The sequence below is a fragment of the Chenopodium quinoa genome, unplaced genomic scaffold, assembly GCF_001683475.1.
Source record: "Chenopodium quinoa cultivar QQ74 unplaced genomic scaffold, ASM168347v1, whole genome shotgun sequence".
NCBI classification, from domain to species: Eukaryota; Viridiplantae; Streptophyta; class Magnoliopsida; order Caryophyllales; family Amaranthaceae; genus Chenopodium; species Chenopodium quinoa.
Genome location: NW_018743434.1, coordinates 386,534 through 412,097, shown reverse-complemented (window position 1 = coordinate 412,097; position 25,564 = coordinate 386,534). Strand labels below are relative to the sequence as shown.

The window sequence follows — 25,564 nt, the reverse complement described above, 5'->3', positions numbered from 1 at the left end:
GCCTCGTTGGTAAACTTGCCAGTTAAACATTGCAGGAAACTTTCATGCTTTTGTTTAAAATCATGAAATGTTGAACTTAAATACTGCACACAATCAGATTACATGATGTATGATTTCAGATAACCAGTTGGCCAATGATGCCCTTATTAGTCATCGTAGTAAATATTGTAATTTTTTTAAAAGTTTGATTTCAGAATCCCAGAGCTGTTTTTTGCAGATTGGTCTTGGGATTTTCAGTCTCTTGTTACATGATACAAATATTGTGATAATATTTTTGATGTAAAAGATGAAGTCAGAAACATAATATTGCTGTGCGTTTGCAGTGTACTTGATTATTGTCCATCAGTAAAACTATTGCAGCATACCTCTTTTGTATTCTTAACTATAAAGGCTTGCTAATTTGGGCTGTTGGGACGTACCTTGGTCTGTTGTGGCAACAATGTAGTTGTAACTTGTAAGTATGAATAGGTGAATCTAGTCAGGGGCTTGGTTGACACGTATGTTACCGTTCTATAAAATGTTCAATTGCAAAAAAAATAAAATAAAATAAAATAAAATATTAAAATAGAATAAAATGTTATCATTAAACATCTTTAAAACAAAATTTGTCCTCCACCCCACACCCCCCAGGGTCTCCTGCATACATGCTGGCTCTTCCATCTCTACTGAAGCAAAATCGTGCACCACTTCCATCTTAGCCTCTCATCAACAAGCTGGAAGTTTTCTTAGCAATTTAGAATGTAAGTATGCAGAGATTCCCGGTTCCATCCTTGTCATAGTGGCTCGTTCAATTTTGGCTATACCTCCATTCCCTGCTTGTGCTGTAATTTTCAACTGCTTTTCACTTTCAAATTTAGATTTGTTTTCCACATAAAACATCGAATAAGCTTACTTGCTAATTTTGCCTGGCAAAGCTTTCAGGAAAGTGAGCAGACTTCATAGTTCGTGGGTCAGTTGTTTGACACTGAATTCGGCATATTGGAGCTTTTGTTTAACACTATAAGAGAATGTCATACTGTTGAATTTTTTTGGCTAAATACATTTGCATTTTAAACAATTTGATCTATACTGCCTAATTCCTACTGTATTTTTACCATTATAATTCTTGTACTCATTCTTGCATTACAGCACTCGTCAAATATCATGACCTCTAATATAAATTTTTTATTTTTAAATTTTTTTCCTAAAAATATGAGGAAACAAATTTGCCAACTACTAAAATTGAGTACTGATGAAGTTTTAAACGGTTCAAGCTTTTTTTCTTCTTTTTTAACATAGGCAAAATTGCAAAAGCAATGTTCATTCAACTCGAAACAAGAGCATAGTACTTCCAGGCATAATAGGCATGGCAGATGAACTGCAACTACTTCACTACTTCAGTTTAGAGCTAGGTGGAGTTTCTTAAAAGTGCCAGCTTACAATTTTTTGCTAAAATTTTCCTCAAGATCACAAGATAAGAAACTTTTTCAGTGAAATATCTCATCAATATACACAAGATGCCAACAACCTCAACTTTGTCAAATCCCTAACAAATTTTTTTGAGTTTTTATCCAATGATGATATACATTTTGGAATACACAGCTATCCCACGTAAAAGAAATCACACTGCTTCCTTATTGAAGAAAATAGGCTTCTTCAGGCCATGGCCTCTCCAACCTGAAATGCAACACATCATCAAAATAATGTATAAACTCCTCAGAAAGACAGAAAGGTACAGAGCAACATATAACAGCGATACGCTAAGTATATAACCATCTCTAACTAACTCCCCAAACTCCAGCTTCCTGGTGGTCTGGAGTCATGGAAATGCATGATGTTAAAGAAATTGCAACCCATAGATAGCCACCACTCTCTGAAACAAAGGTAGAATGTTGGTTTTACACATGCCATTGAAAGTAATTATTCTAAAGTCTGTCTGAAAAATAAAATCAGATATAACTACACAATAGATCCAACCAAATATAAAGGGATAAATAGAAATTTTTGAGCAGTCAAATTTTCAATTTAGTAACTCTATAACGGATTGGTTTTATATGGAAAGTTTGGTCTATGAACATTCCAAAGAGGTCTTCAAAGTCAAAACATTGTCTGGCAAGTTCCTCTCCCTATCATGAACTATGAACTATATAAGCAATTCTGCACAAATTAGGAACTGACCTCAATCACCTCCTGGTTTTATCAAGAACTTCAATGTATCTCTTCGGGACACCATATTGATCCATTAAATGCTTTGCAAGATGATCAATAACACCACCCTGAACCAGAACTTCATGTCCTTTCTTACCTGGATTATTCATAAATCAGACGCAAAGAGTATTAACAGCTAGATGAAAAGAGCCCAATTTTCTCCAGAAAAGAGTAATACACCACCCCACCCACACATCTTAACTCATACAAAATATCAAGAAAGTGTCCAGTAATGCAGTTTATTGACGGAAAAACACAATTATATTCAAAGACAAGGTACCAGGTAATTCAGCCACTGTGGTACTGCATGCAAACTTTTTCTGCAGCTCTGATGCCAATGATTCAGCATCCATCAGAAAAATTTCAAAACCAGATAGCTTAGTCATTTTCTTGTTCCCTTGTCGTCTCTCTGTCAAGATGTGTATTGGTTTAACAGCACCTTTCCTGATCACAGAGTCACCTCCTCTGGTCACTTTGTGATGGGCTTGCATTCGACTCAAAAAGTGTTGTCACTAAATCCTTCTTATGAATTTCAGTTGGGTACGCTGTTCCTTTTTTAATAGCTCCCTTGAACAAAGCATCACACAGTGTAGCATCTAATATCACCATTGCTTTGTTTGTAGGCTTTACGAGATTCTCCTTCTCGACATATGCAAACGCAACATTAGCAGCCTCTGATGCAGTAAAAATTGCTCCAGTATCAGCTCCAACAGCAGTAAATATAGCATTGACATGAATGCTTGGCTTATAGACCTCCTCTATCTCCAATAATTTCTGTGATTGAGAGTCAGCAGCAGCCTGTTCACTGCTTTCCTCAACCTTATCAGGTTGCCTTTTTTCAGGTTTGAAGGATTTGTAATCTGCATGGTTCCGATTGACAGAAAAAAGTACCACTTCCTTTTTATGTTTATCCTCTTTTACTGTAATCTGTACACCATATGAAAATAAATAATCAACTCACAAGGCTGTACTAAATATAAAAAAAACAATAAGCATACACAAGTAGATCATGAGGAGCTACATGCCAAAGTAGATTCAAGAAAATGAATATAACAAGAGTCACCCAACAACATAAAAATCAACCAAGCGGGGAGAAAATCAGATGATAGGAGCTTGGTATGACCAATATTGGTTCTTCCCTAAATTTCCCTGAACAGTTTGGCAAGGTAAAGGCGTAAAGCTTCTGTTTGGATGTGTGAGCATAGGAAGAAATTGCACAAACAGTATTCTTACTCACCACTGTAAAGAGCTGAAAACTTGTAGAAAGATCATTTGGTGTCAAGGGAAAATCTGATCCAGTCTCTGATCATTTATCAGCTGACTAATTGGGGCGTGAAGAAGTAAAGAGATCGATGAAAGTTCTTAACAGCAATGCCAAAATGTTATTTGCAATTATATGGTACATTTAATTAGTGAAAAGCCTTGAAACAGACCTTGGAAAAAGTGACCTGACTCAAAAAAGTGGAAAATCTAATTCTTGATTCTAGAACATGACTTTCAACCCCAGAACACAAAAGGCAGGGAAAAAAACACAATTAAAAAATTGGCATGACATGAACCTAAATTACCAAGACAAAACAGACCTAACTAGTTACCAGCCTATTTGCCAGGTTCATCTAAAAAAGACTCTAGCAGAATTTAGGAGTTCCCTACCAACCCACAGATCAATTCAACTTTTATCAGTGACTCAAAACTAATACAGTTGCCAAAAATGCCCCTAAATTTCGTTACTAATACGGTAATACTTGCAGCTGATTATTAGTTACATGACTTTTGTAATGGTCACTCAAATGAGATCCTTTATGGAAACATCTTAAAACCTTCTCATACAAGGAACAGAATTCTCTTGCTCCTGGTATAAAGAGGAAATGGCAATAAGAAGGATCCCCTAATGAGTAGTGGAGTTGTGATCAAGAGTTCAAGACCAAGTCATAAGAGAATCTAGGTCTGGCTAACAAGGTGACCTAAGTGTGCTTTGGCAGTGCAATGGCTTCACCTTGCCAACTAAATATGGGGTCTAGGAGCCTTATATAAAGGATCGTGAAAGAATTTAAAACAATCGCTTTTATTTCACCTCTTCTAACATTCTTTTTGTTGTAACTACAAGGATATCTCAATAATGTCCAACAGCTGTATATTTCAAGAGAATGGAAACTCAAAACAAAGCCATAGCACAGTTGTATATTTCAAGAGAATGGGAACTCAAGACAAAGCCATAGCAGAAGGCGATATTCAAATCCCTTGTACTTGAGTTAGCCACACACACACACACACACACACACACAGAGAGAGAGAGAGAGAGAGAGAGAGAGAGAGAGAGAGAGAGAGAGAGAGAGAACCACTCCAGCAGACGCTTTAGATTGCAACCATTTTGACAACTTCTTGAAAGACGACTTTTTGATATCAAGAGTAATGCCAGATGGTCTACATGGTAAAACATGATTTGCCCTGGGTCATAATTAAAGAGAATCTGTTACAAAACTGATATAGTATAATATGAGACCTGTCCTTTCAGGAAAGAAAAAGTCAATGGGGGAAAAGAAGCAAAAATCACTAGTTCGCAATATGCCACAAGTCCAGTTATAGGACTATAATCAATAACCAGACAATCTTCCAAACAATGAGAATGAAAGACTAACAAGACACCAAAAGATAAACTAAAGATCCCCCCACCCTGTATATTCCACATAAGGTCATTCAATTTTGGTAATTTGAACATAGATGTCACCATAACAATATTTGTCTTACCATAGAGTACTTCCTGGCATTGGAAGATCCTTATCCTTCACTGTCGTATGCAAAGCTTGCAGTAGACACCTGTCCAACAGCACATCCACATCTTTTGTCGACAGGGATTGCTGGTTCTCACTTTGCACTGCATCATTCTCCACCGTCGTCAAGCCACCCAACTCTTCAGCAACTTGTTCAGAAATATCATCATTATTATTATCCAAGTGAGAGGATGAAGCAGGATCATGTTCAGAGCAAACATTATTCACAACATCCGGATCCATTGCTTCTTCATTGTCACTCTTATTATCAACAGAACCATCGCCTTCACATAGATGAGAAGCCATGAAAGAAGGATCAGGGAAGACTGCATCTTCAAAAAAACCAGCATTTGGCACAAAACGACCTTCAACTGATTCCCTGAAAAACAAGGAGTCCAGCAATTAGAGATCAATAAGCTTGGATTGAAGAATTAAGCAACTATTACACTTACCATAGATAATCATGATAATAGTGTGTTATTCTTAAAGCCTTTCCACGTAGGCCAGCTTTCAGCGCTTCAGCACTACTCATAGTAGTTGCGCCAACCTGAAATTATAAGATAATTTAAGTAAACTGAAATTCGTAGGGGATTTTAATTGGCGCCTAAAAATTGTCACAAAAAATAAAGGAAAAAAAAATCTATTTTCCAAATGCCTACCGCAATAGGAGCAGGATTGCCGGGAACCTTTACTGACCATGGCTCACCAGCAACAAATGATGGAAAGCCTTCTGGTGGTATACAAATACCAGGGAACATCAAATCCGCCCCTCCAATTATAAATCGAGAGACCTCTCCCCCCTTTAGCATGAAAGCAGGAAGGAGGTCAGGGACCTTCCAGAGAGCATAAACTGTTACGATTGAGTGTGAAGATTAGGTTAGCAAATATGCTCATTTAAGATGTATACAAGGACATTATGATTCCTCCAGTGAAAAGGAAGAGAGGAGAAGAGTCGTTTTCCCCATTCAATATTTAGATGAAGAAAAAACTATGTGTAAACTGTACTGAGCTATCAAAGCAAGAAAAATCTTAGTACCCAACTAAAGTTCAGAGGAAACCAACCAAGCTCATGGTTAACAGAAGAAGTGTAAAATTAATTATTCTATCAGCACAGTGGCTTAACTTTACATTCTATCTCCATTCGTAGTTAGCACAACTGAATGCAACTTCAAAGTATCAAAGTCAGGTGAAGGCTTGAAGCCAAGAAAGAGCAGAAACTACTCCCTGAATCTTATAACTAAAGGCCCATATTCCATCTAGGATCTTAAAGGCAACCCACCACTTCCACAATATAATAATACTATTTATTACAGTGGAAACAAGGAAGCAACCAAGGGACAGAAAAAACTAACATTAGGAATCTCATATAGTAAAGATGCCCCAATACCCAAACATTATTAGAACTATTTGAAGTACTAACTTTGCCTTTATGTTTATATCTTTAAGTGTAATATACAAAGTAAATAGAAGCAAAAGTTGACAAAGAAGAAGGAAGCTGTACCAGTAAGCATATAATGAAACACAAATTACTAAATTAGATGTATTGATGGCAAACAATAGAAGAAGATATTTCACCTGTTGGATATAACTCCGAACCTCTTCCATCAGCATCAAAAAACATAGGAAATCCACCTTCTACACCATAGACAAGGACTCGATTTTGAAACTTTGCCAAAGTGATCTCCCCCTAAACATTTTACATAGCCCATAAGTACAACAGCAGATGCAGAAGTAAGAGACTTCCTTATTGCCATCCCCTCTCAACAACTAAACACCAAAACCAACAACCGATCTACAAATCAAAACACGCTCATATAACACTACAGTTTTGATTGAGAACCCAGAACTCAACATACACGTGAGTCGTCCCACATTAGATAAAAGAAGCTCCTTGTAGAACTGAACATTATTGAAGCTAGTTGGCAGTTTGACTGTCCTCCTTCATGGGCAACTCAAGCCCATTTTCATAAAAGGTTCAAAACAAAAAGGTTATGTTATCCAATCCTCTTGCACAAATTTTAGTCAGCCCTTCAAACATTATAGTATCAAACTTTTTATAAAATCTATCCAACATATAATTCGCCTCCCGGTATGCTCATATATAGAAGCACCCAGGAACAAAAAAATGTGAAAGGTTGAAATTTAACACCCGTGTGTACGAATACCGTGAAAACTTTTTAACCCAATACAACATCGAATGCATATTTTTGTGCAAACCTCAGCTCAATAAGAATTCAGTACCAATTTTTTACATGATTTCATCCTAAAACCAGCCCTATGAATCAATTTATACACAAATTCAACGACAAAAACAATCACAAAATCATCTATAACTTACACAAAACATAAAAATTAATATACAAAACAACAAATGTCATTCATACAATTGAAAAGGCAATATTAAAAATACAAGATATAAATCAATCAAAACTTAAAAACTCAACCAATTAAGAATGAATTCATAACATAACAATTGGGTAAAATGGAAAAAGGGAGTTAAGCTACCTTAGGAGGAAGAAGGACATCAACATCAGCATCAGAAGCTCGGGAGAACTTTTCTTTGACGCTTCTTCGCAACTTTTTCTTATCAGCGCCTGATAATCTTTGCAATGACTTCGCTTCGACGGCCTTCTTGAACATTTTTCAAACACTTAACGAAGTTTTCCGGCGATGACGGTAGTTTGGGTTCAAAGCTTTTCAATGGTGCCCGATTTTTCTAGAAATTGGAGTTTTGCCCAATTTATACGAGTTCGTGAGATGGGTAGTGTTGGGTAATATTACTCTTTCTGTTCCGTAATAATTTGAACATACTCTATACGGAATAGCATTTACCCTGCATTATCGTATGTGGTATTGGTACATGTCATTGATAAAAAAAACATTCTTTCATCTTTCATTCGCACATCTTGCATAGTATCTTAGTGAGATGAAAGTAATTTTCCTTATATTGTTTACAATAGTAGCGCAATTAGACCTCACAAAATTGACTCATATCCGATTACCTACCTGACTCGAAATTATATCTAAAACCATCTGACACGATATGACATGAGCCAATAATGAATGTTTCTATTTCATTAAAATAAGCATATTGACAATGGAACTGAAAATGGCCCAACTGGAGCTAAACCAAGATTAACTTAAACAAGTCTTACAAAAAATAACAGGACTGGAATTAAACCAATCTGAATGACCCAAAGGCCACCTCTAAGAGCAACACCCTCCATAATAAGTGGTAGGTTAAATGCATATTACCTAATCAAAGATATTCCCACTAATCAGGTAGGCAGGAAAGTAGAATCGAATCTACAAGGAAACATTGTCGTATTTAATTTTAGTAATTAACTGAACGTCCGAACCTAATTAGGTATTTGTGTGTTTGTCTAGGCTCTGGCTGCAAAATCCCACCTAAGCCCAAGACATGAACTCAATGCTCCAATTCGCATCCAAGTGTTCTCCAAAGCATGAGCTTTCTTATAGCAGTCTAATAAGAATGGGAATTAAATACACTAAATTCTATAAAATAAAGCAAACATTTAGCAAACACTATTCAACACATATTACAAATTAGTTAAAGAGCACAATTGGAACTAGTAATAGCTAGGACTAAGGGTAAAAACTCTATATAAGTAGACATATCAACAATTCACTTAGATTAATTAGTTAGTCCTTTGTTCTTTGCAACACCACCCTTTTTTTTTCCTATCTATCAGTCTATCACAAATAGTATGTCCTTATCCTACTACTAACTAAGTAATAAATGTTTCAACTTACTTCTATATGTTGAATAATTTAGAGTATAGTGGGATAAATTCATGTTAATTGATTAATTTACTTAGGTTTAGGTTATGTGAATTAATTAATTAAGATTATTACTATTAGAGCAAATAACCTTGATAGAAAGGAAAAAAAATCTCGGTGATGAGAAAAACACATTTCGGGTTGGAGAAGCCAAGAAAGTCGCCCATCTGTTGCCCGATCTGCTGCTCGGTCAGGGTGGTGCTCGCCCGACTGGGCGAGAGGGTGGTTGTAGGACGTTGCTCCGCCGCCCTACCGAGCGCGAGAGAGAAGAAAAAATTGGAAGCCCTGCTGCCCGGTTCTCTGTTTTATCGCCCTATAGGGCGCGAGTCTTCATTTTGGATTTCATGGCCTCACCGCCCGGCAGGGCCACCACCGCCCGCCGGGCGCGAGAGAGTCCTTGGTTGCGTCGTTCGGAATGGCCCGATCGGGCGGTCGTCGGCTCGGCAGGCGCGTGTGAAGGCTGGAAGTCTCTAACGGTTGTTTGTCAGTTTCTTCATAATGTTTGGCTGCTTTATTTGCTCTAATATAAATATGTTCAGAGAACATATGTTGAAAATAACTTCAAGAAAAATCAGTTTAGCATTTTTCTCTTGAAACCTTTTGCAAGTTTTAATTACCGTCATCATAAATTCTCAAATTTTGTTTTACATTAGACCACAAATATACTACACACTATTGTGGTTGTCTTCGTTGTATCTCCTAATAATTTCGTGATACTTGGTGTGTTTAATAAGGGTCGAAATATTATTTTGGGAAAATGATTTTGTTCACGCCTCGAACTGTTAATTTGTCAAAGTTCGTTGCGATTTTAGTGACTCGGTAATCTTTTTCCCCAACACTATCTTCTTTAATATTTGTAATGAACCTCTTCGTCCATATAAGTTAACAGTGTTTCTATTTTATGAATGGCGAATTGTTCTATGATAAATGTATATCTATTACCTTGACTAGATATTCATGCTTTTGAAACTATATCTTTTGAGATAGCATCATCTAAGGGTCTTCACTCATCATAACAAATACAGAATTAGAGAAGATTGCTTCCCTAATAACTTTTGTGCCATAAAAAGTGACATCGAGTGGAAGTGATATTGTTTTTTATTTTTTATTTTTTTTCCTCTCCTTAGTTTATCTACATTTCTACTCACGTGATTTTCAAACATATAAATGATCTTCGTTTAGTTAATATAGAGGTAAAGTTGTCAACTTGATCTTCCATGATATAATGGCCATTTGGTTGCAACAGTTCCTTAACCGCAATTAATTATGTCAGCTTTTTCTACCAAGATCTACCTTTTTGCCATCACAAGATATTCTTTTTTTTTTGTTGAACTTACTCAGTTATACTTAGGGCTGAACCCTAGCTTCAGAAACCTAGGTCCAAGATCCTACATCAACTCGACTTGGTTGGTAATTATGCAAAATGTCTCATATAAGGACATCTACAAACAAGCCGCATCGTTAAAAATCTAATTAACTTGTGAAACCTACACGACTCGACCCGTTTGCTAACTTAGCGGTGTCACACATAAGAATATTTGTTGGAGACGACAAAGTCACATAACCCCAAAGTCCATAAGCATAACACATAACCTCTTTTTCGCACTTCTTTCACGAGCACCCGATTTCGCCGCCACTACCGGAGATTACAATCAACTCTGAGAGAGTAGCATCAGGTAAAATTAGGGTTTTTCTCTCTCATCATCTTCTCTTTCTTACCAATTTTGCGCATCAGATTCCTCGATTTTGACGCCTTTTGCTCTTCGCCATCACTAAACTTCTTCCAATCTTCGATTTACTGTACTTTACTGCTTAAAATCCTTAATTTTTCTTAAAGCTGTGAAATTTTTGGTTCTTATCGGAGAATTTCTTGTTGCTCAGGTGTTATCATCGTATTCTAAGAAGCTAGTTCGTTGATCCAAACACTAATTATGGGTATGCCTAAATTTGATCTTTAATTGCGTTATTTATATATTTTTTTTAGATTTTTAATTCTTAAAGGTTATTTTTTGCATCATAATTTTGGTGTGAAAAATGTAATTCTTGTATCACCTAATTCCTATAATTTTTGTTTGATGTATGCGTTAAATTTTGCATATTTTTTTTTAAATTTCCTTGTTAGACTGGCGTTATCATGTATATATAGGTTTGAAGTTTGGATTATTGGTGATTCCTGTTGTTCGAATGTTTTTCGGATAGCTATAAATATTCCAGGCTAGTTAATTTCAGGGTGATTTTCATCATTGCAATTGGCATTTTGTTAATACTGAGTAAACCTGTATCATTGAACAGACTGTTTAAAAGACCGTCTTTTTATTTTGTTTGTTTCCTTATTTATACTTTTTGAATGCCATGTTGCGCTGTTGCGTACGTCGTACGAGACTCATCATGGGCATTGGGCCAATTTACTGGTGTGACACTTCAATATGGTTCATGAGGTTAAGAGGGTTATTATGGTTTGGATTTATAAATCTTTGACCCCATTCTATTACATAATATATTCAGTCATTGTCTGCTTTCCTTTTTCCATTGGGTGCTTGGGATGGGCATGGGAAGGAGTGGCTTTGTTCATTGCTAGAAATATAAAATTACTTTGTTTGCATTCAGTATACTTGTTGATTCAGTATGCTAGAAATATTGTCTTATTTTGTCGTCACGAGTTTGTTGATCTGTCTGCTAGTCGTAGACTCGTAGTCTGTATGGATTGTAAATTGCTATGACTTAACTTCCTTATCCAAAATTTTTGTTTATGGCAGATCTTTCGGAAGATATACGCTCTCTGCAGCTTGATTCATCTGGTAATTTACTGTGCTGGACATCTGTATTTTTTCTTTAGTGTTTTGTTTGTAAATTCAATGAACTTTATCATGTTTTATACTTTTATGTGAAGTAGAAGATAGTGGTGCAATAGATGTGGAGGATATTAAGCCAAAAGAAGCTGATGGTGCAGTTGAGATGGAGGAAGGTAGACTTTTCTAGTACAGTTGTCCCAATTCTTTGTTCTATCCACGGCACTATAATCTGTATACTGAGTAGCTGCAAAAAGTGACTAGTACCAAGACTATTACCAACTATTGTCTGTATAACACTTTATGAATTTCATTTTCATGTTATGCCCACTATCTTTAGTTTTAATTGTGCACTGACACAATTACTATATCTCATGCTACTCAGTATTCTGTACAACAATCCTGTCTGAAGATCTAAGTACTATACCCTATAAACAAAAGATTTTTGTATTCTTTGTCAGAAATACCATGGCCTTGACAAATAATTTGTTTACTAGAAGTATTAGACCATGTTTTAGTTATGTTCGTAATGTTGCTACCAGTTTGCACGTATGTTATGTAACACCTCTCACATTATGAAGTTCGTACCTTTGGAAAACTAATCATTTAGAGAGATGACATAGATGAAATGTCGAGGGATTATGTGTGCATGTTTGGGTGGATAGAGAGAGCAAAGCTTAGAGCCACACACTCACACCAACAGATGATTATTTGAAATAATTAATTTATTGTTTTGGTTGAAAAAAAGTCAATGAATTAAAGAAAAGAATTACGACTCTATAAGATATCTAGTCCTCTGTCTAAGTATAAGACCTTCATTGAGGTTAAAAACTGATTTTTGTTGTCTATTACAAGTCAGATTCAAAAATAGGCCAATGGCAGCTTGATATGCTGCAGTCTTTTTGTTAATCCCTTGTGTGTGTGTGTGTGGTGTTTTTTTTCCCCATATACTTGTCTTCCCAGACTATTTATGCCTGGATAGTGAACCCTATTTCTTCCTTATTCATTTATGTTAACATCTTCTGTATCATTTCATCTTTCCTTGTTTTTTGGCGGGTTCCTTCTTAACCTTTATAGCAGTCCTTTTGTGTATTACCTAGTGAACTTTTGTAAAAAAGTAATTTAAAATACTACTCCCTCCGCTTCATATTAATCGCAACACTTTCCTTTTTCATCCGTTTCATAATAAGTGCAACACTTCCATATTTGATAAGGGTCCATTGTTATTTTATTATTTCTCTCTCATATTAATTCCACTTACACTACTTTTTTTTTTCTCTCTCTCCTACAAACAATTAAATAAATACCCCGCTAACTATACTTTATATTATAAAATTGCCATTTTAGTCACACCCTATAATTTTTCTAAAACTTTGCGCTCTCCCTGCTGTTGCGATTATTATGAAGCGGAGGGGTTATTTTTTAATCTTAGTCTGGCTATCTATCACATTTTCTTCTCTTTCCAGGCTTTTTGCCAGGATGATGAACCTTATTTTCTTGTAGTTTAATTTATGTGCACTTCTTATTTATCATTTACTCTCTTGTTCTTTTTGTTGTTGTTGAAATTAGGTGAGTTAGTCTACCCTGCATTTTTTAGATTATGTTTTTCTGGTACATTATGCGTGTTCCAGGGGGCATTTAGGCACAAAACTATGTGGTCATATGCTATTATAGGTCAGTTGCTGGTTTAGACCATGTGGCTTGCTGCTTAATATGTTTGCCTGTTTAAAGAACAGAGGCACACTCCAAAAACTTACAGAAAAGGTTTATATCCTTTAGCAATGGAGTAATAACACTTCATCCCAAAGTAATTAGGTTTCTCTAACATGTCCCTTTTACAAATATGAAGATGATTGTCAATTTGGATGATATACATGAAAATAATCTCAATTCAAATTTATAATTTTTACAGCTGCTGATTTTTCTGCTTGAAGGCATTAGTTCAATGTAATTGACTTTTTCGTTTTGTTTCCCCCAGATATTGTAGAGTCCACAAATGCTGAACAGATGGAAGTAGAGCCAAAAGGTATTATTCAGGATTTGAGATGTAGATGTTGGTTATACTCTGGCATTTTCTTCTATGTTTTATGACTATGGAGTTCATTTTGTTGTAATTACGTGTGGCTTTTATAAGATGTATTGTGCGTGCTCTATCTATCTAAAAAATTTCTGAAGGCAGACCGCTGGTCTCTGTTTTGTTGTGTGTGTGCACGTGATTATATGAGGATCCTGGTTATTTAGGCACTTATGTAGTTGGTTACATTTTTGGAGATAAATTGATTTTTGAGATAATGATCTGACTAGGGTATTTTTCATAATGGAATTTTTCAGAGAAGGAAAAGGTGGAAGCTCCTGTCCATGAAGTAAAGGAAAAGGTGGAAGCTCCTATCCACGAAGTAAAGGAAGTGAAGGATGTTGAGGAGGCTAGGAACAAGAAGCGTCACCTTAATGTCGTATCTATTGGTCACGTTGGTGAGTTAACTTTTGATGTTTCTCCATCTCTTTGCCATGTACATGCTCGTAGGAAGTGTATAAAAAGGTACGTTTAGGTGCTGAAGCCCAAGTCAGTAGAGGTCAAGTAATTTTATTGGCCTAGGTGAGGTGGTTTCAAAGAGGCATCGGAGAGGCAAACTAAGCCGCATACCTGTTTTTATTTATTTATTTATTTATTTTCTTAAAAATTTAAATAGGCTCACTGAGGCGCATAAAAGCTTAGGATCCCTCTCACCTTATTTTGTCTTGACACATTGGATGAAAGATTGAAAGCTGTGCACTTTTGTTGTGGAGCTGGATGACCTCAGATGGCCGTGATTCTTGTTCATTTATGAGATCACTTATTTTCCACTTGTGGTGTTGTACTGTTGTGGATTTCAAATCTGTTTACCTTAGTCATACCTCCTTATTTTATGCCATATTATGCTGACAAGATATCCAGGTTCGGTGGGGAAATAGGTTCTTCCTACCAGTCTTTGATAAGCAATCTGTGAATTTATCTGGAGGGGTATTTGTGTTTTTTTTCAACTCTAGGTCATGCCTTGGTTCCCCTGATCAAGTTAAGGGAGTAAATTTACTGGAGGCTTAAGGGGAAGAGAGAGGTAATATGTGAGTACTGGAGATAACATTCGGACAATAAGGGAGAAGGAACAGAACGGAAAGAAAGGTGGAGGAGAGAGGATATAGGAAAGAGATAGTTGAAGTTTGAAGAAGATCTAGAATGCAGAGGAGGGGATAATGATCGAGGGGATATAGATGGAGGTAAATGAAGAGAGATTCATGTGAGAGATGATGGAGGTCGGATGATAGAGACTAAAGAGAGTTTAGTAGTGATTGTTAAGGGGAAAAAGCTTCTCTAGGGGTGGCATGGGCAATCCAGGCGACCTTTTAGTGTTAGTGCTACCCCCTTCCCTAATTTTAATCTCCTTCTCTGGGAGCTATTCTTGTTGTAAAAAAATTTTAGATGGAATGACAATTATAATACTTGTCATTTAGTTGGGCTCTGTATGACTCTGACTCAAATTTCATCATTTGATCTTGTGGTAGTCCTTTTTGTTTCTCCATTGTTGTCCTTATCTCTGCATTATTTTTGTGTGTACCAGGGAATAAATTTGCGTAGTAGGTAAATTGTACATTAAACTAAAATTTAAAGGCTAGATTAAGAAGTATCATCTCCATAAACAGTTGACTGAATCTACCTGGTCTTGAAAAAATGCACTTGAAGTATTTTCTGCATCTTTCTTCTGCTACTGTTGCATGACACTGTCTCTTCCCTGGAGTTGGCTGTTGAGGGTGGGCCAGAATATTATCAACTCATATGTTTTTTTCCCCCCCGATTATGTTAAACAGGTTGCTTGTCATTTTATAAAGCTATTAAACTGCTTTTTGGACCTCTTATTGTTTTTCTTTAATGGCTTGGGGTATCCCAAAAAGTTTGCGATTGTGAAACATTATGGTTTTCTTGAAAAAATCTTCACATTTGGATGTCAGATGCTGGTAAGTCAACGATTGGTGGCCAAATTCTTTTTCTTAGCGGGCAGGTTGATGACCGTACAATCCAAAAGTACGAGAAAGAAGCCAAGGATAAAGCAAGAGACAGCTGGTGAGACATGCTTTTCTGTAGCTGTGTCTTCATCATTTTATATCATTGGATTTATTTATTTATTTTTTGCTTCATTCAAAATGAATGCTCGAGTAATCATGTGAATAAGATGATATATAGTTGGTAGTTTCTTGGTTGCTAGTGGAAAAAGGGCTGTTGGTGATTTCCAGAATCTAGACTCTGCCTCACTGTGAAATTTTATGAATTTTATTGCATGGTTATGTGTGCCCTTTTCTTTTATAAGTCTTTTGTAGTTTGTACTGTTACTCTTAAGACTAAAGTTCTTCCTTGGTACGTACCATTTGGAACAATAGGATAATAGTGCATGCTAAGACTATGTAACATCATCAAAATTATCTTGGAGTTATATAGGATTGGAGGTGTCATGGTTTCAGACTAATTCTTGGCTAAATTTGTATCTCTGTGCTAGGTACATGGCATACATTATGGATACTAATGAAGAAGAACGTTCAAAGGTATTTTCGTTTTGCGCCTCTGGATTGCAATCCTTGCTTGTTGAATTCATTCTGTGCTTAATTTTTAGACTTGAAACTTGCAATGATTTCATTGCTAAAGCTGTTTATATATAGGGGAAGATAGCTCATTAATTGCTTAAATGCTGATGGCAGGGTATTACAGTTGAAGTTGGTAGAGCACATTTCGAGACTGAGAGAACCAGGTTTACCATTTTGGATGCACCGGTAATTATGTTTTCATAAACTGATTTTGTCCTTTATTTCTGTCTTTGGGTTTAAAAGTTGCTTGGTAATGAAGTTCCTTTGCTTTGGAATTAGCCTCACTATTAAAAACAAAGCAGTGAGTACATGTTTGAATTTTCTTACCCAAGACAAGCTTCTCTTTTATGTTTGATTGCGTTTTTAGCCAGGTTGCATTTCTGCAAGTGAGGTGTTTTTTTTTTTGGTCGGGTTCCATTTTTCGAGTCTTGTTGATTTGCTTCTCTGCATTTTACTGCAAAAAGAAAAAAAAAGTTGGTAAAACAATGTTGGGATTGCAATGTACTTTCTATAACTGAAAATTACAAAGTTGATAGGCTATTTGTAAATCCACTTCAAGCATCTAAATCCTGAACCTCACCTCTCCATTATGTTGGTTAAGTAGGGTTGCACGGTCCGGATCCTTTATGTATGGTCAAATGCGCATGATGGGGATATGCCGGTGGCATTTTGGCTTTTTGTACTTAGGTGTTCTAACTGAAGGGGATCCTACACCATCCGAGATATCTAATTCATTCCATCATTATCTGTTAAATGACTTCTAGTCACCTTTGCTTTTAACATTTTCCTCAGTTGCAAGACTAGCAACTATAACCATACTTAGAATTCACAGTGTTGGCTTTGTACAAAGAAACTGGGGAATCTAATTCATTCCATCATTATCTTTTAAATGACCTCTAGTTACCTTTGCTTTTAACATTATCCTTTGTAGCAAGACTAGCAACTATAACCATACTTAGAATTCACAGTGTTGGCTTTGTACAAAAAAATACTTCTAATATTTGTAACTTTGAAGCACAACTGTTTGGATATAGGAACTGTAGATGCTCTTATATTTCTTGGCTTCTAATTTTTACTTAGTAGTAATGTTGCAGAAATTTTGGTATCTTAGCATTTGAAATCTTATAGCCTCCATTGCGAAGCTGTATTATATATATAGGTGAAGGATATTTATTTATAATGATACTGGTTTCTTGTGGATCAGTGTGTTTTATTAAATTGTTATTAAATCCTGTCTGCTGTATTTTATGTTTGTGCTCTTCTATTTTCTGAGCAAGTAGCATTGTGCCTTTTCGTTTTGCAGGGTCATAAAAGCTATGTACCAAATATGATCAGTGGGGCTTCACAAGCTGACATCGGGGTTTTGGTAAGTGTTAAGGGCTTTATTTTTTTTGTCCCTCAGTCTAGGTGCATTGGCTTGGAATGCATTATCTCTAAACTTTGCTATATATATATGGATGTCCATAAATGTAGGTGATATCTGCTCGGAAAGGGGAGTTTGAAACTGGATATGAGAAAGGAGGACAGACTAGAGAACACGTCTTGCTTGCAAAGACTTTGGGTGTATCCAAGCTTATAGTTGTGGTCAACAAGATGGATGAACCTACAGTCAATTGGTCAAAAGAAAGGTTTTGTAATTTTCTTTTGTCAATTTGATCCGAGATCTCAAAATTTTTAATCTCTTAATGATACCCCATAATACTTGCTTAAAATAATAATCATAGCTTTATCTTTTTCCCCCTTCTTTTTATGTGGGGCAAGGTGGGTTAGGGCTTCCTGAACAGCAGAATTAGTATTGACTTTCTGTTTATTCTTCATGTGATCTAGTCTCAGTCTCTCAGAACCTGACGAGATGTATCTGTACTGATACAACAAAACTGTAGAAGAGTGATTATAACCATGTTATTCAACCCTTACCTGGCACTTCAATTTTTATCTGATTTAGAACTCCTGTAAATAGGTGGGTGATGTGGCACTCCTGGTTCTTAAAAGAACAGTTTTAATACTGAAGATGCATCGATTGTATTGTTTTTTGCATGCACTGATTTAGAATTTTACGCTATGCCATTTTTCTTCTTGTTATTCCACCGGGCAATATTTTTTTTGCCTTCGTCCCCTGTGTTGATTAGACCTTAAAGCTTCCACCATATATTTGATTTATGCACTAGAAATGCCTATTTAATATTAGACATTTTGTTGATCATTCAATTTCATTTGTGTTTTTGTGGGGGCTATTTTATTTGATGGGTAGGGTTGGTAAATTTATTTTGAAGTCTCTCAATGAGCCATGACCATAGGAGGCCTTGAAGTTTCAACCTTTATCACTTTTTTGTCTGCCTTACATTTTCTTTCTATTTGTTCACATGGGCCTTATTGTCCTCAGGTACGATGAAATAGAGTCAAAGATGATTCCTTTCTTGAAATCTTCAGGCTACAATGTCAAGAAAGGTAGTTAACTTTTATATATGGATTTTTGTTTGGCACTTGTAGTCATTGTAGCTGTTTGCATGTGAATTTTGTTTCTATTAATGTTTTACGTCTGTAGCTGATCTTGGATTTGTTCTGTTACTTTTTCATTCCAATTCGCCTTGTTGTGTGCTTCTCTGACTTGTATTTTAATCTACTTCTGTACAGTTCCTTGGAAGTAAATAGAAAACTTTCATGAGGTTGATGCATCTATATGCTGGATTCTGCAGATAATAATATTTCTATAATTTCTTACCATTTGATTATTGGTCAACATTTGCAGATGTCCAATTTCTCCCAATATCAGGTTTGGTTGGATCAAACCTTAAAACAAGAGTAGACAAAAGTGTATGTCCATGGTGGGATGGTCCATGTCTTTTTGAAGTGCTAGATAATGTTGAAGTCCCTACACGAGACCCCAAAGGCCCCTTTAGGTACATCATGTTTCTATTGAACTTCTCTTTTAAGGATACTGTTCTTCTCTATGATATATGCATTTTCAAAGTTGCGGAAATTATGGGCATTTATGCGAATTTTTAACCAGTCTTGCCTGTGATCTGGAGGAACTTCTAGTCCTGAGGTTGTTAAGCTGGACTGGCCTGTGATGTTAGTCATATGCCTAACATGGATCATCGTAAGTGGTTGGGGAACAACTTCAAATTTGTTGATCTTGATGACTGGGTTGCATTTGTTATAGTTGGTTCAAAGTGTTCTTCTATGCTTGATATATTAAATTTGAGAAGATATGGATTGGTGACTGCATTTTGTTTGATGAGTGCTCCCCTATCCCAACTTCTCAGTAGCATTCTCACAGGAACTTGAATTCATTTTAGTGCGAGTGAAGCTCTGTACTTCTCATCAGAATGCCTATAGTAGTGGCAACAACTACAGACAATTTCTTGGCTAGCTTCTTGTAGTTATTCAGTTAGGGCTATGCTGTTCAAATTTTGCTTGCAATGCTGTCTACCATGACAAGCTCCACATCATGACTGATTATGGAAGCTTTTTTTTTTTCTTTTTTATTTAATTTTTTTTAACCTGGAACTTGTACTCTTCTTTTGAGCATATTTTTAAAATGATATTATGCTCGGAATTGCTACTGCCTTGGGCTATTTTCTTCCTTTAATGTATTATGATTCATGTATGTATTTGCAGTAGTAAATAATCTGAGTTTCTAATAGACAATATTAACTGCAGGATGCCAATCATTGATAAATTCAAGGACCTGGGAACTGTTGTCATGGGAAAAGTAGAATCTGGCTCTATACGGGAGGGTGATTCCTTAATCGTCATGCCCAACAAGGTTTAATTTTGACAATTGTATCATATTAAGTACTTAACAAAAGGCTGATGATATCGTTTGATTAATTGAGATTTGGTCTGCAGGTTAATGTGAAAGTTGTTGCCATATATATTGATGATGATAAGGTCAAACGTGCAGACCCTGGTGAAAATCTGCGGGTTAGACTGTCTGGAATTGAAGAAGAAGATATATTATCAGGCTTTGTCTTGTCAAGCATTTGTAAGTTAATCATGGCTCTTGGGCTCTGTGAATATACTCTTCTTTCCTGACAACTTTCATTTAATTTTGTTTTGAATTGGATGTTTTTTTTAAAGAAATTTGATTTACTTCCATACTTTGCTGATGCTGAATCATTAGATATGCTTTCTTATGTAACTTCTTTTATCCCCTGCACAATCTATATGAAGTTTCCCAGCTCCCGTGAAAACAAATTAAATGATCAGAAGTTTCTTATATTTGTAACACGAACATTAATATATAATAGATGACTATTAAATGTTTTGGGTGGAATGTATAGACATTCAGTTTTTAACTAGGTTAAAATCCCGTGCAATGCACGGTTGTTAAATATTTTTGACAATAATATTACAAACTATAAAGTATATAAAAGGTATTCAGAAAGATTTTATTTGGGTATATATGGAATATGATTGTTAAATTGGAAAGAAAATATCATAAGGTATAAATAATTTACAAAAAAAGCGAAAAAGGTGGGAAAATTTTTCACAAGGTAATGACAAGTGTCATGGAAGGATTTGCTTTTAGTATAGGTTAATAGATTTCCCAAGAAACCCGGCATATGACAGGCCCTTATAAAGGCTGTGTTTCGCTGGAAAATAGTTCTAATTATTAGTTGCCATGTCTGCTCTTGAAGTATGTGACTATGGATGACAGAGGATAGTTTTGAATTTCCTTAAGTGCCTGTAAATTTTGTTTATGGTTGTTACAATCTATGAAGAATATGATTATTTTCTATGTTTAGAAACTAACCCACTGGTATCATTTGGTGTGTCATAAGATGACTCATCCACACTTTACAATTTTTCTCCTTCTAAAACCCCTAGTTGTGTTGTGTTTTTTTTTTTTTTTTTTTTCTTTCAGTTTTTGAATATTTTAATCTTTTTTATAGCAATTTGATTTGTGACAAGTGTTACATAGCTTGACATTGGGAAATTGGGATGGTTTCTGACAACCATAACTTGTGTGAGAGTAACCCATTGTAATTGCGTACCCATATAGTGATTTGGGATGTGGATCTTTTGTTTTCCAGCGGTATCAACTAATTGTACTGTATGATGGGCTTAGGTGTATTAAAGGATAAATGTACTTGCAATTGGGAGAGTGCTTATTATGGGAGGCGGTTTTGGTGTTGGGTTGTGGCTTTAGAGGATGTATGAGTGAATTCGCTCTTAGTTGGAGTTTATATGGGCCATGGTTCAAGAGATTTTGTCATAAAATGGAACAGTTTCCCAAAGTGCACTTTAGTGAGGGAAAAATGAAGTTGAAAAGGTTATGATGCATATCTGTTAATGAGGAGGCATGCTGTTTTAATTTGTTTTTAGGATGATTTCTTATACTTAGAGATTTATTTCTCTGTTAAAGTGGTTGATGATGATTTGCTCTTTCTTTTTTGTTGTACCTCTGTGCAGCGAAGCCAATTCCAGCTGTAAATGAGTTTGTTGCTCAGTTAAGGATCCTTGAGTTGCTTGATAATGTACGTGAGAAGTTATCATCTTCTTTCTTTCTTTTTTTCTTGTTTTTTTTATTTATTTATTTATTTTATTTTATGAATGCATGGTTTTTTTTGGGGGACTAATTGTTGTTGCTTTTGTAGGCAATTTTTACCGCTGGCTACAAGGCAGTCTTGCATGTTCATTCAGTTGTTGAAGAATGCGAGATTGTAGAGCTGCTGCGGCAGATTGATTTAAAAACTGGGAAACCAATGAAGAAGAAAGTTCTTTTTGTGAAGAATAATGCTGTTGTTGACTGTCGTATTCAGGTTTGCCTTTTCTTGGAGATATATTTTTCCCCTCCCCGCTGTGTGTGCTCATATGGGTGTTTACCTCACTCCGGCTGTTATTATTATTAGTGTATATTACTTGCATCGTTGTTATTCAGTGTCTGGTTTCTTCTTGATACACAGTGATGTATTTGTTTATACATATGTTATTTATGCGACATTAGTTAACTGCCAGATATACACTTCCCCCTTGCCTGCATTAACAGCCATTGAGTCATAACAGTTTCGAAGTATGGATATTATGTTAAATATTTGTTTCAATTTAAGTAAAATGTCAGCTACTGTCCTGTGCCCCATAAAAATTTCTTCTTCTTGTTTTGGCTGTCACTTAGGGATACAAACTTACAAAGTGTTTCACCTGTTCAGCCAACTGTATTGACCTGTGGAATTGATGCTAACTTGTCAAATTTATTTTGTTTGTAGCTAAACAATTCAATATGTGTGGAGAAGTTTTCTGATTTCCCACAGCTTGGAAGGTTTACCCTTCGAACTGAAGGTGATGATTTTTTCTGTATTGTTGATGATCTTTTGATAGTACTGCTTGTTTTGCATATTTAATTTTTTTTTTCATCTACTCTCAGGGAAAACGGTCGCTGTGGGGAAAATCATCAATCTTCCTTCTATCGGCAGCAGTGCCTGACCAATTTTGCTGCCACAGGTAAAGTGAATCTGTGGATGCACTAAACATGTTGGAGCACTTCAAAGCTGTATACTTTATAACTGTTAGTCTAATAATGGATAACCTATTTTGCTTGATGATATCAATTAGCTAATTGTAGGCTGCTTGGACTTCTCATTATTGAAATATTTAGCTGCCTGTAGCTTTGTAAACGAAAGACACTAGGCGGCTGGATTTTGCATTGACCTTTTGAGGTGTCGATGTGTCAATTCATTTCGCCAATCTTTTTTTTTTTTTTTTTTAAATAACCTTAGCTTAAGCTTCCAAGCTTAAATTTCAACCTATCTGTTGCCATTATATTGGAACAGTCTTTAGTTTTCTATGGAGTATATTCCAAGTGAGATTCTATTCGTTTTTCTCAGTGTGAAAAAATAGTAATATTAAAGGTTCAAATTCTCTTCCGGTCGCATAGTCTTACACTTCTCAGGCTCTTTTCTTCTCATTGAAATTTCAAACTTGCCTCTTATTCTCTCCTACACTCTGCTCTATGTAAATAGTAAATTGGCAAATTGTCAACAGTAATTGGTATAATATAGTTTATCTGTTAATGCAAACATAATTTGCAAGTGTCATTGATCTGGTTTTGACTTGTTTTGTTGGTTACTTGACATTTGTCCAGGTGGGGCCCTCTGTCCTCTGTGAGGCACTGTGTCACGCAAGGACAAAGATGGCTAGATGTTCAAAGCAATAATCACTGAAGCATGTATGTTTATGCATTTTTCAATTTTAGTTTTACTCATTAAGTATGATGTTAAGTTATTACTCCCTTTGTCCCAGACTCCCAGTTGAGTTTGTCTATTTATCAAGGCATTTAGTTTTAGGTGGATTTTGTGAGTGGTTAACAATTTCTATCTGAATAAAAAGGTAGATGTGCGGGAAAATAGTGGAGTGTTTTCTTTATCGAATGAGGCCATGAGGGGGAGTGTGACTTTAACTTTCAGTGGTTTTTTTTTTTTAATACGAGTACCATTTTTAAAGCTAGCATAATTTGAAATCCTAATCCACCAGACCAGAAAGCTGTCTTCAGAGTTGCAAACAGTAGGTGTGCCACCTGTCACTATAATGAAAATCAGGGAGAGGGGAGTAATGAGTGTGAGATTTTCCTTGAAGGCAAGAGTCAATGTGAAGTTATTTAGTACTCCTTCCATTCCATGACTTAGCATGGTTATGTGTTTCAGCTTCTGAAGTTTGGCATATGGAAATGAAATAAAACCACCCTGAAAGTGAAACGTTTGGGACTTAACCTCGGGGCTGCCTCGCCCTAGCTGAAAGTGAAACGTTTGGGACTTTTTAGCATGGTTGTGTTTCAGATTTTCCTCGAAGGCATGAGTCAATGTGGAGTTGTTTAGTACTCCTTCCATTCCATGACTTTTTAGCATGGTTATGTGTTTCAGCTTCTGAAGTTCTATTTTGGCATATGGAAATGAAATAAAACCACCCTGAAAGTGAAACGTTTGGGACTTAACCTCGGGGCTGCCTCGCCCTAGCTGCTGCTCACCAATATCTTTAATTTGCTCCTAATTATCTGCTCTTGCTATGAACCCCCATTGCCTGTGCACACACACCTCCCTGGAGCTTTTTTGTCAAACGCTTTGCTGCAGTTCTGTTCGGTCTTGGTCTATAGGATTTGATTTATGTTTTTGGGGCTAGATAAACTGATAAGTTAATGTTGACATGGCAAAGTTGGGATGGGATTGGTCTTAATTGGTGTATCCTTCTGGCTTTGGGCCTTTCGCCTGGCTGTAGACCTTAATACTAGAAACATAATCTGTTTTTCTTGGTGGTAAGAAAAATGTTTTCTTATTGTGTTACTTTTGAAATTTTATGAATCACAATGAATTCTAGTCATAATCTGTATTAAAATATTAACAATATGTCTTTTTTTTGGGACAACTGAATTGAAGTTAGATTGAACAGAACCCTTAAATAGACAAATAATTAAAATTGATGATAAGTTATGTGTAAAGTCTTATCTTCTCCCCTAATTTCTTTTTCTTATTTACAAGAAGGTTTAATTTGATTATTACATCTGCCAAATTAGCTTTTCTTCTTTAAAGGAATCATTTGTCGTTTGTTCTGTATGCGTTGGTGCTACGTGTCAATACCTATTTGGGTGAGCACACCGAGCAGCCGCGCATCATCTCTTCTAATCTCGATCTCCTTTCCTATCATTTCACTGGCCAACTTTTGGAACCATTGGTGTTGTAGGCATGTAAGCTTAGTCTTCAATTTTAGGGATCTTTCTGTCACAATTTACCTTTTCCACTTTGACGAATATGCCTGAAAAATTGACCTGTATGAAAATTATACTAGGGATTTTTAATTGTTTATATATTCTCCCGTGTGACCATATGACATACGAAGTATTTATATTTTTATTTGGATATTTTATTCTTGTTTGCTCATTATTGTCTTTGAGAAATATTTTTGGGTGTATTTTTTATTCTTCCTCCCTGTGAGTGCATTTGCTGGTTTCATTTGAAAAATGAGAATTAATTTTAACTGCTTTGGTTTCAGATTTAGCAGCCTCGAGGGTAGTATATTTTTGTTTGACGGGAAATCTGCACTTCATTGGGTGCGCATCACTGTATTTTGAGTGAATGTTCCGAATGGTGCAAATGAGGGTCTACACCAAGCATATGATGCAGTTGCATACTGGATTGAACACTAGTTGATTTTTATCAGATAATTTGTTAGGGTTGTGCTAATGTACTACTATTTTGCTGTTATGGTCAAGTGCTACTGCACAAACCTGCCTTTTGGATGTATAAAATGATTTCGCTGGTACTGGACTAGCCTACCAGTTATATTTTTGGTAATATATTTATGCTTCCTGTTTGTCTATTTATCCTGATGATATTATGCAGTTGGTTAGTTTGGTTTGGTGGCCAGAGTATTATGCAGTAACTTCTATTGGAATAGTTTCTCTACCCATTA

General features: G+C 35.9%; 2 protein-coding genes across 5 annotated transcripts; one reads left to right on the top strand and one right to left on the bottom strand.

Annotated features, from left to right (window-relative positions):
• Window positions 1–1,284: 1,284 nt before the first annotated feature.
• On the bottom strand, window positions 1,285–7,751 carry LOC110739142 (eukaryotic translation initiation factor 2D-like). Its single transcript, XM_021919604.1, is given in 10 exon segments — window positions 1,285–1,656; window positions 2,158–2,284; window positions 2,468–2,690; window positions 2,692–3,114; window positions 4,527–4,635; window positions 4,936–5,337; window positions 5,411–5,505; window positions 5,618–5,808; window positions 6,534–6,645; window positions 7,464–7,751. Coding segments are annotated over 9 exon segments (1,812 nt in total). The 5' UTR covers window positions 7,599–7,751; the 3' UTR covers window positions 1,285–1,656; window positions 2,158–2,162.
• A 2,535-nt stretch (window positions 7,752–10,286) lies between these two features.
• Window positions 10,287–25,509, top strand: LOC110739141 (eukaryotic peptide chain release factor GTP-binding subunit ERF3A-like). Of its 4 annotated transcripts, none has more exons than XR_002514735.1 (21): window positions 10,287–10,435; window positions 10,641–10,694; window positions 11,516–11,557; window positions 11,653–11,724; window positions 13,527–13,574; window positions 13,880–14,020; window positions 15,533–15,644; window positions 16,075–16,120; window positions 16,274–16,345; window positions 17,463–17,525; window positions 17,633–17,787; window positions 18,543–18,607; window positions 18,909–19,059; window positions 19,823–19,928; window positions 20,012–20,147; window positions 21,578–21,642; window positions 21,763–21,927; window positions 22,372–22,444; window positions 22,530–22,606; window positions 23,247–23,330; window positions 25,145–25,509. XR_002514735.1 is itself a non-coding variant. In XM_021919603.1 (20 exons), exons 2-19 carry the CDS (start codon window positions 10,691–10,693, stop codon window positions 22,586–22,588), a joined length of 1,578 nt encoding a protein of 525 aa, XP_021775295.1. In that variant the 5' UTR covers window positions 10,287–10,435; window positions 10,641–10,690; the 3' UTR covers window positions 22,589–22,606; window positions 25,145–25,509. The 4 variants fall into 4 exon arrangements, 1 of the variants encoding a protein (XP_021775295.1); XR_002514734.1 differs by having other exon boundaries at window positions 11,650–11,724; XR_002514736.1 differs by lacking the exon at window positions 11,653–11,724.
• Window positions 25,510–25,564: the final 55 nt, after the last annotated feature.

What these genes read in the sequence shown, in the direction of transcription:
- LOC110739141 (XM_021919603.1), top strand. An exon ending in GACCCCAAAGGCCCCTTTAG is followed by an intron (nt 19,060 to 19,822) that starts GTACATCATGTT and finishes TATTAACTGCAG; the next exon opens with GATGCCAATCATTGATAAAT. An exon ending in GTTTACCCTTCGAACTGAAG is followed by an intron (nt 22,445 to 22,529) that starts GTGATGATTTTT and finishes ATCTACTCTCAG; the next exon opens with GGAAAACGGTCGCTGTGGGG.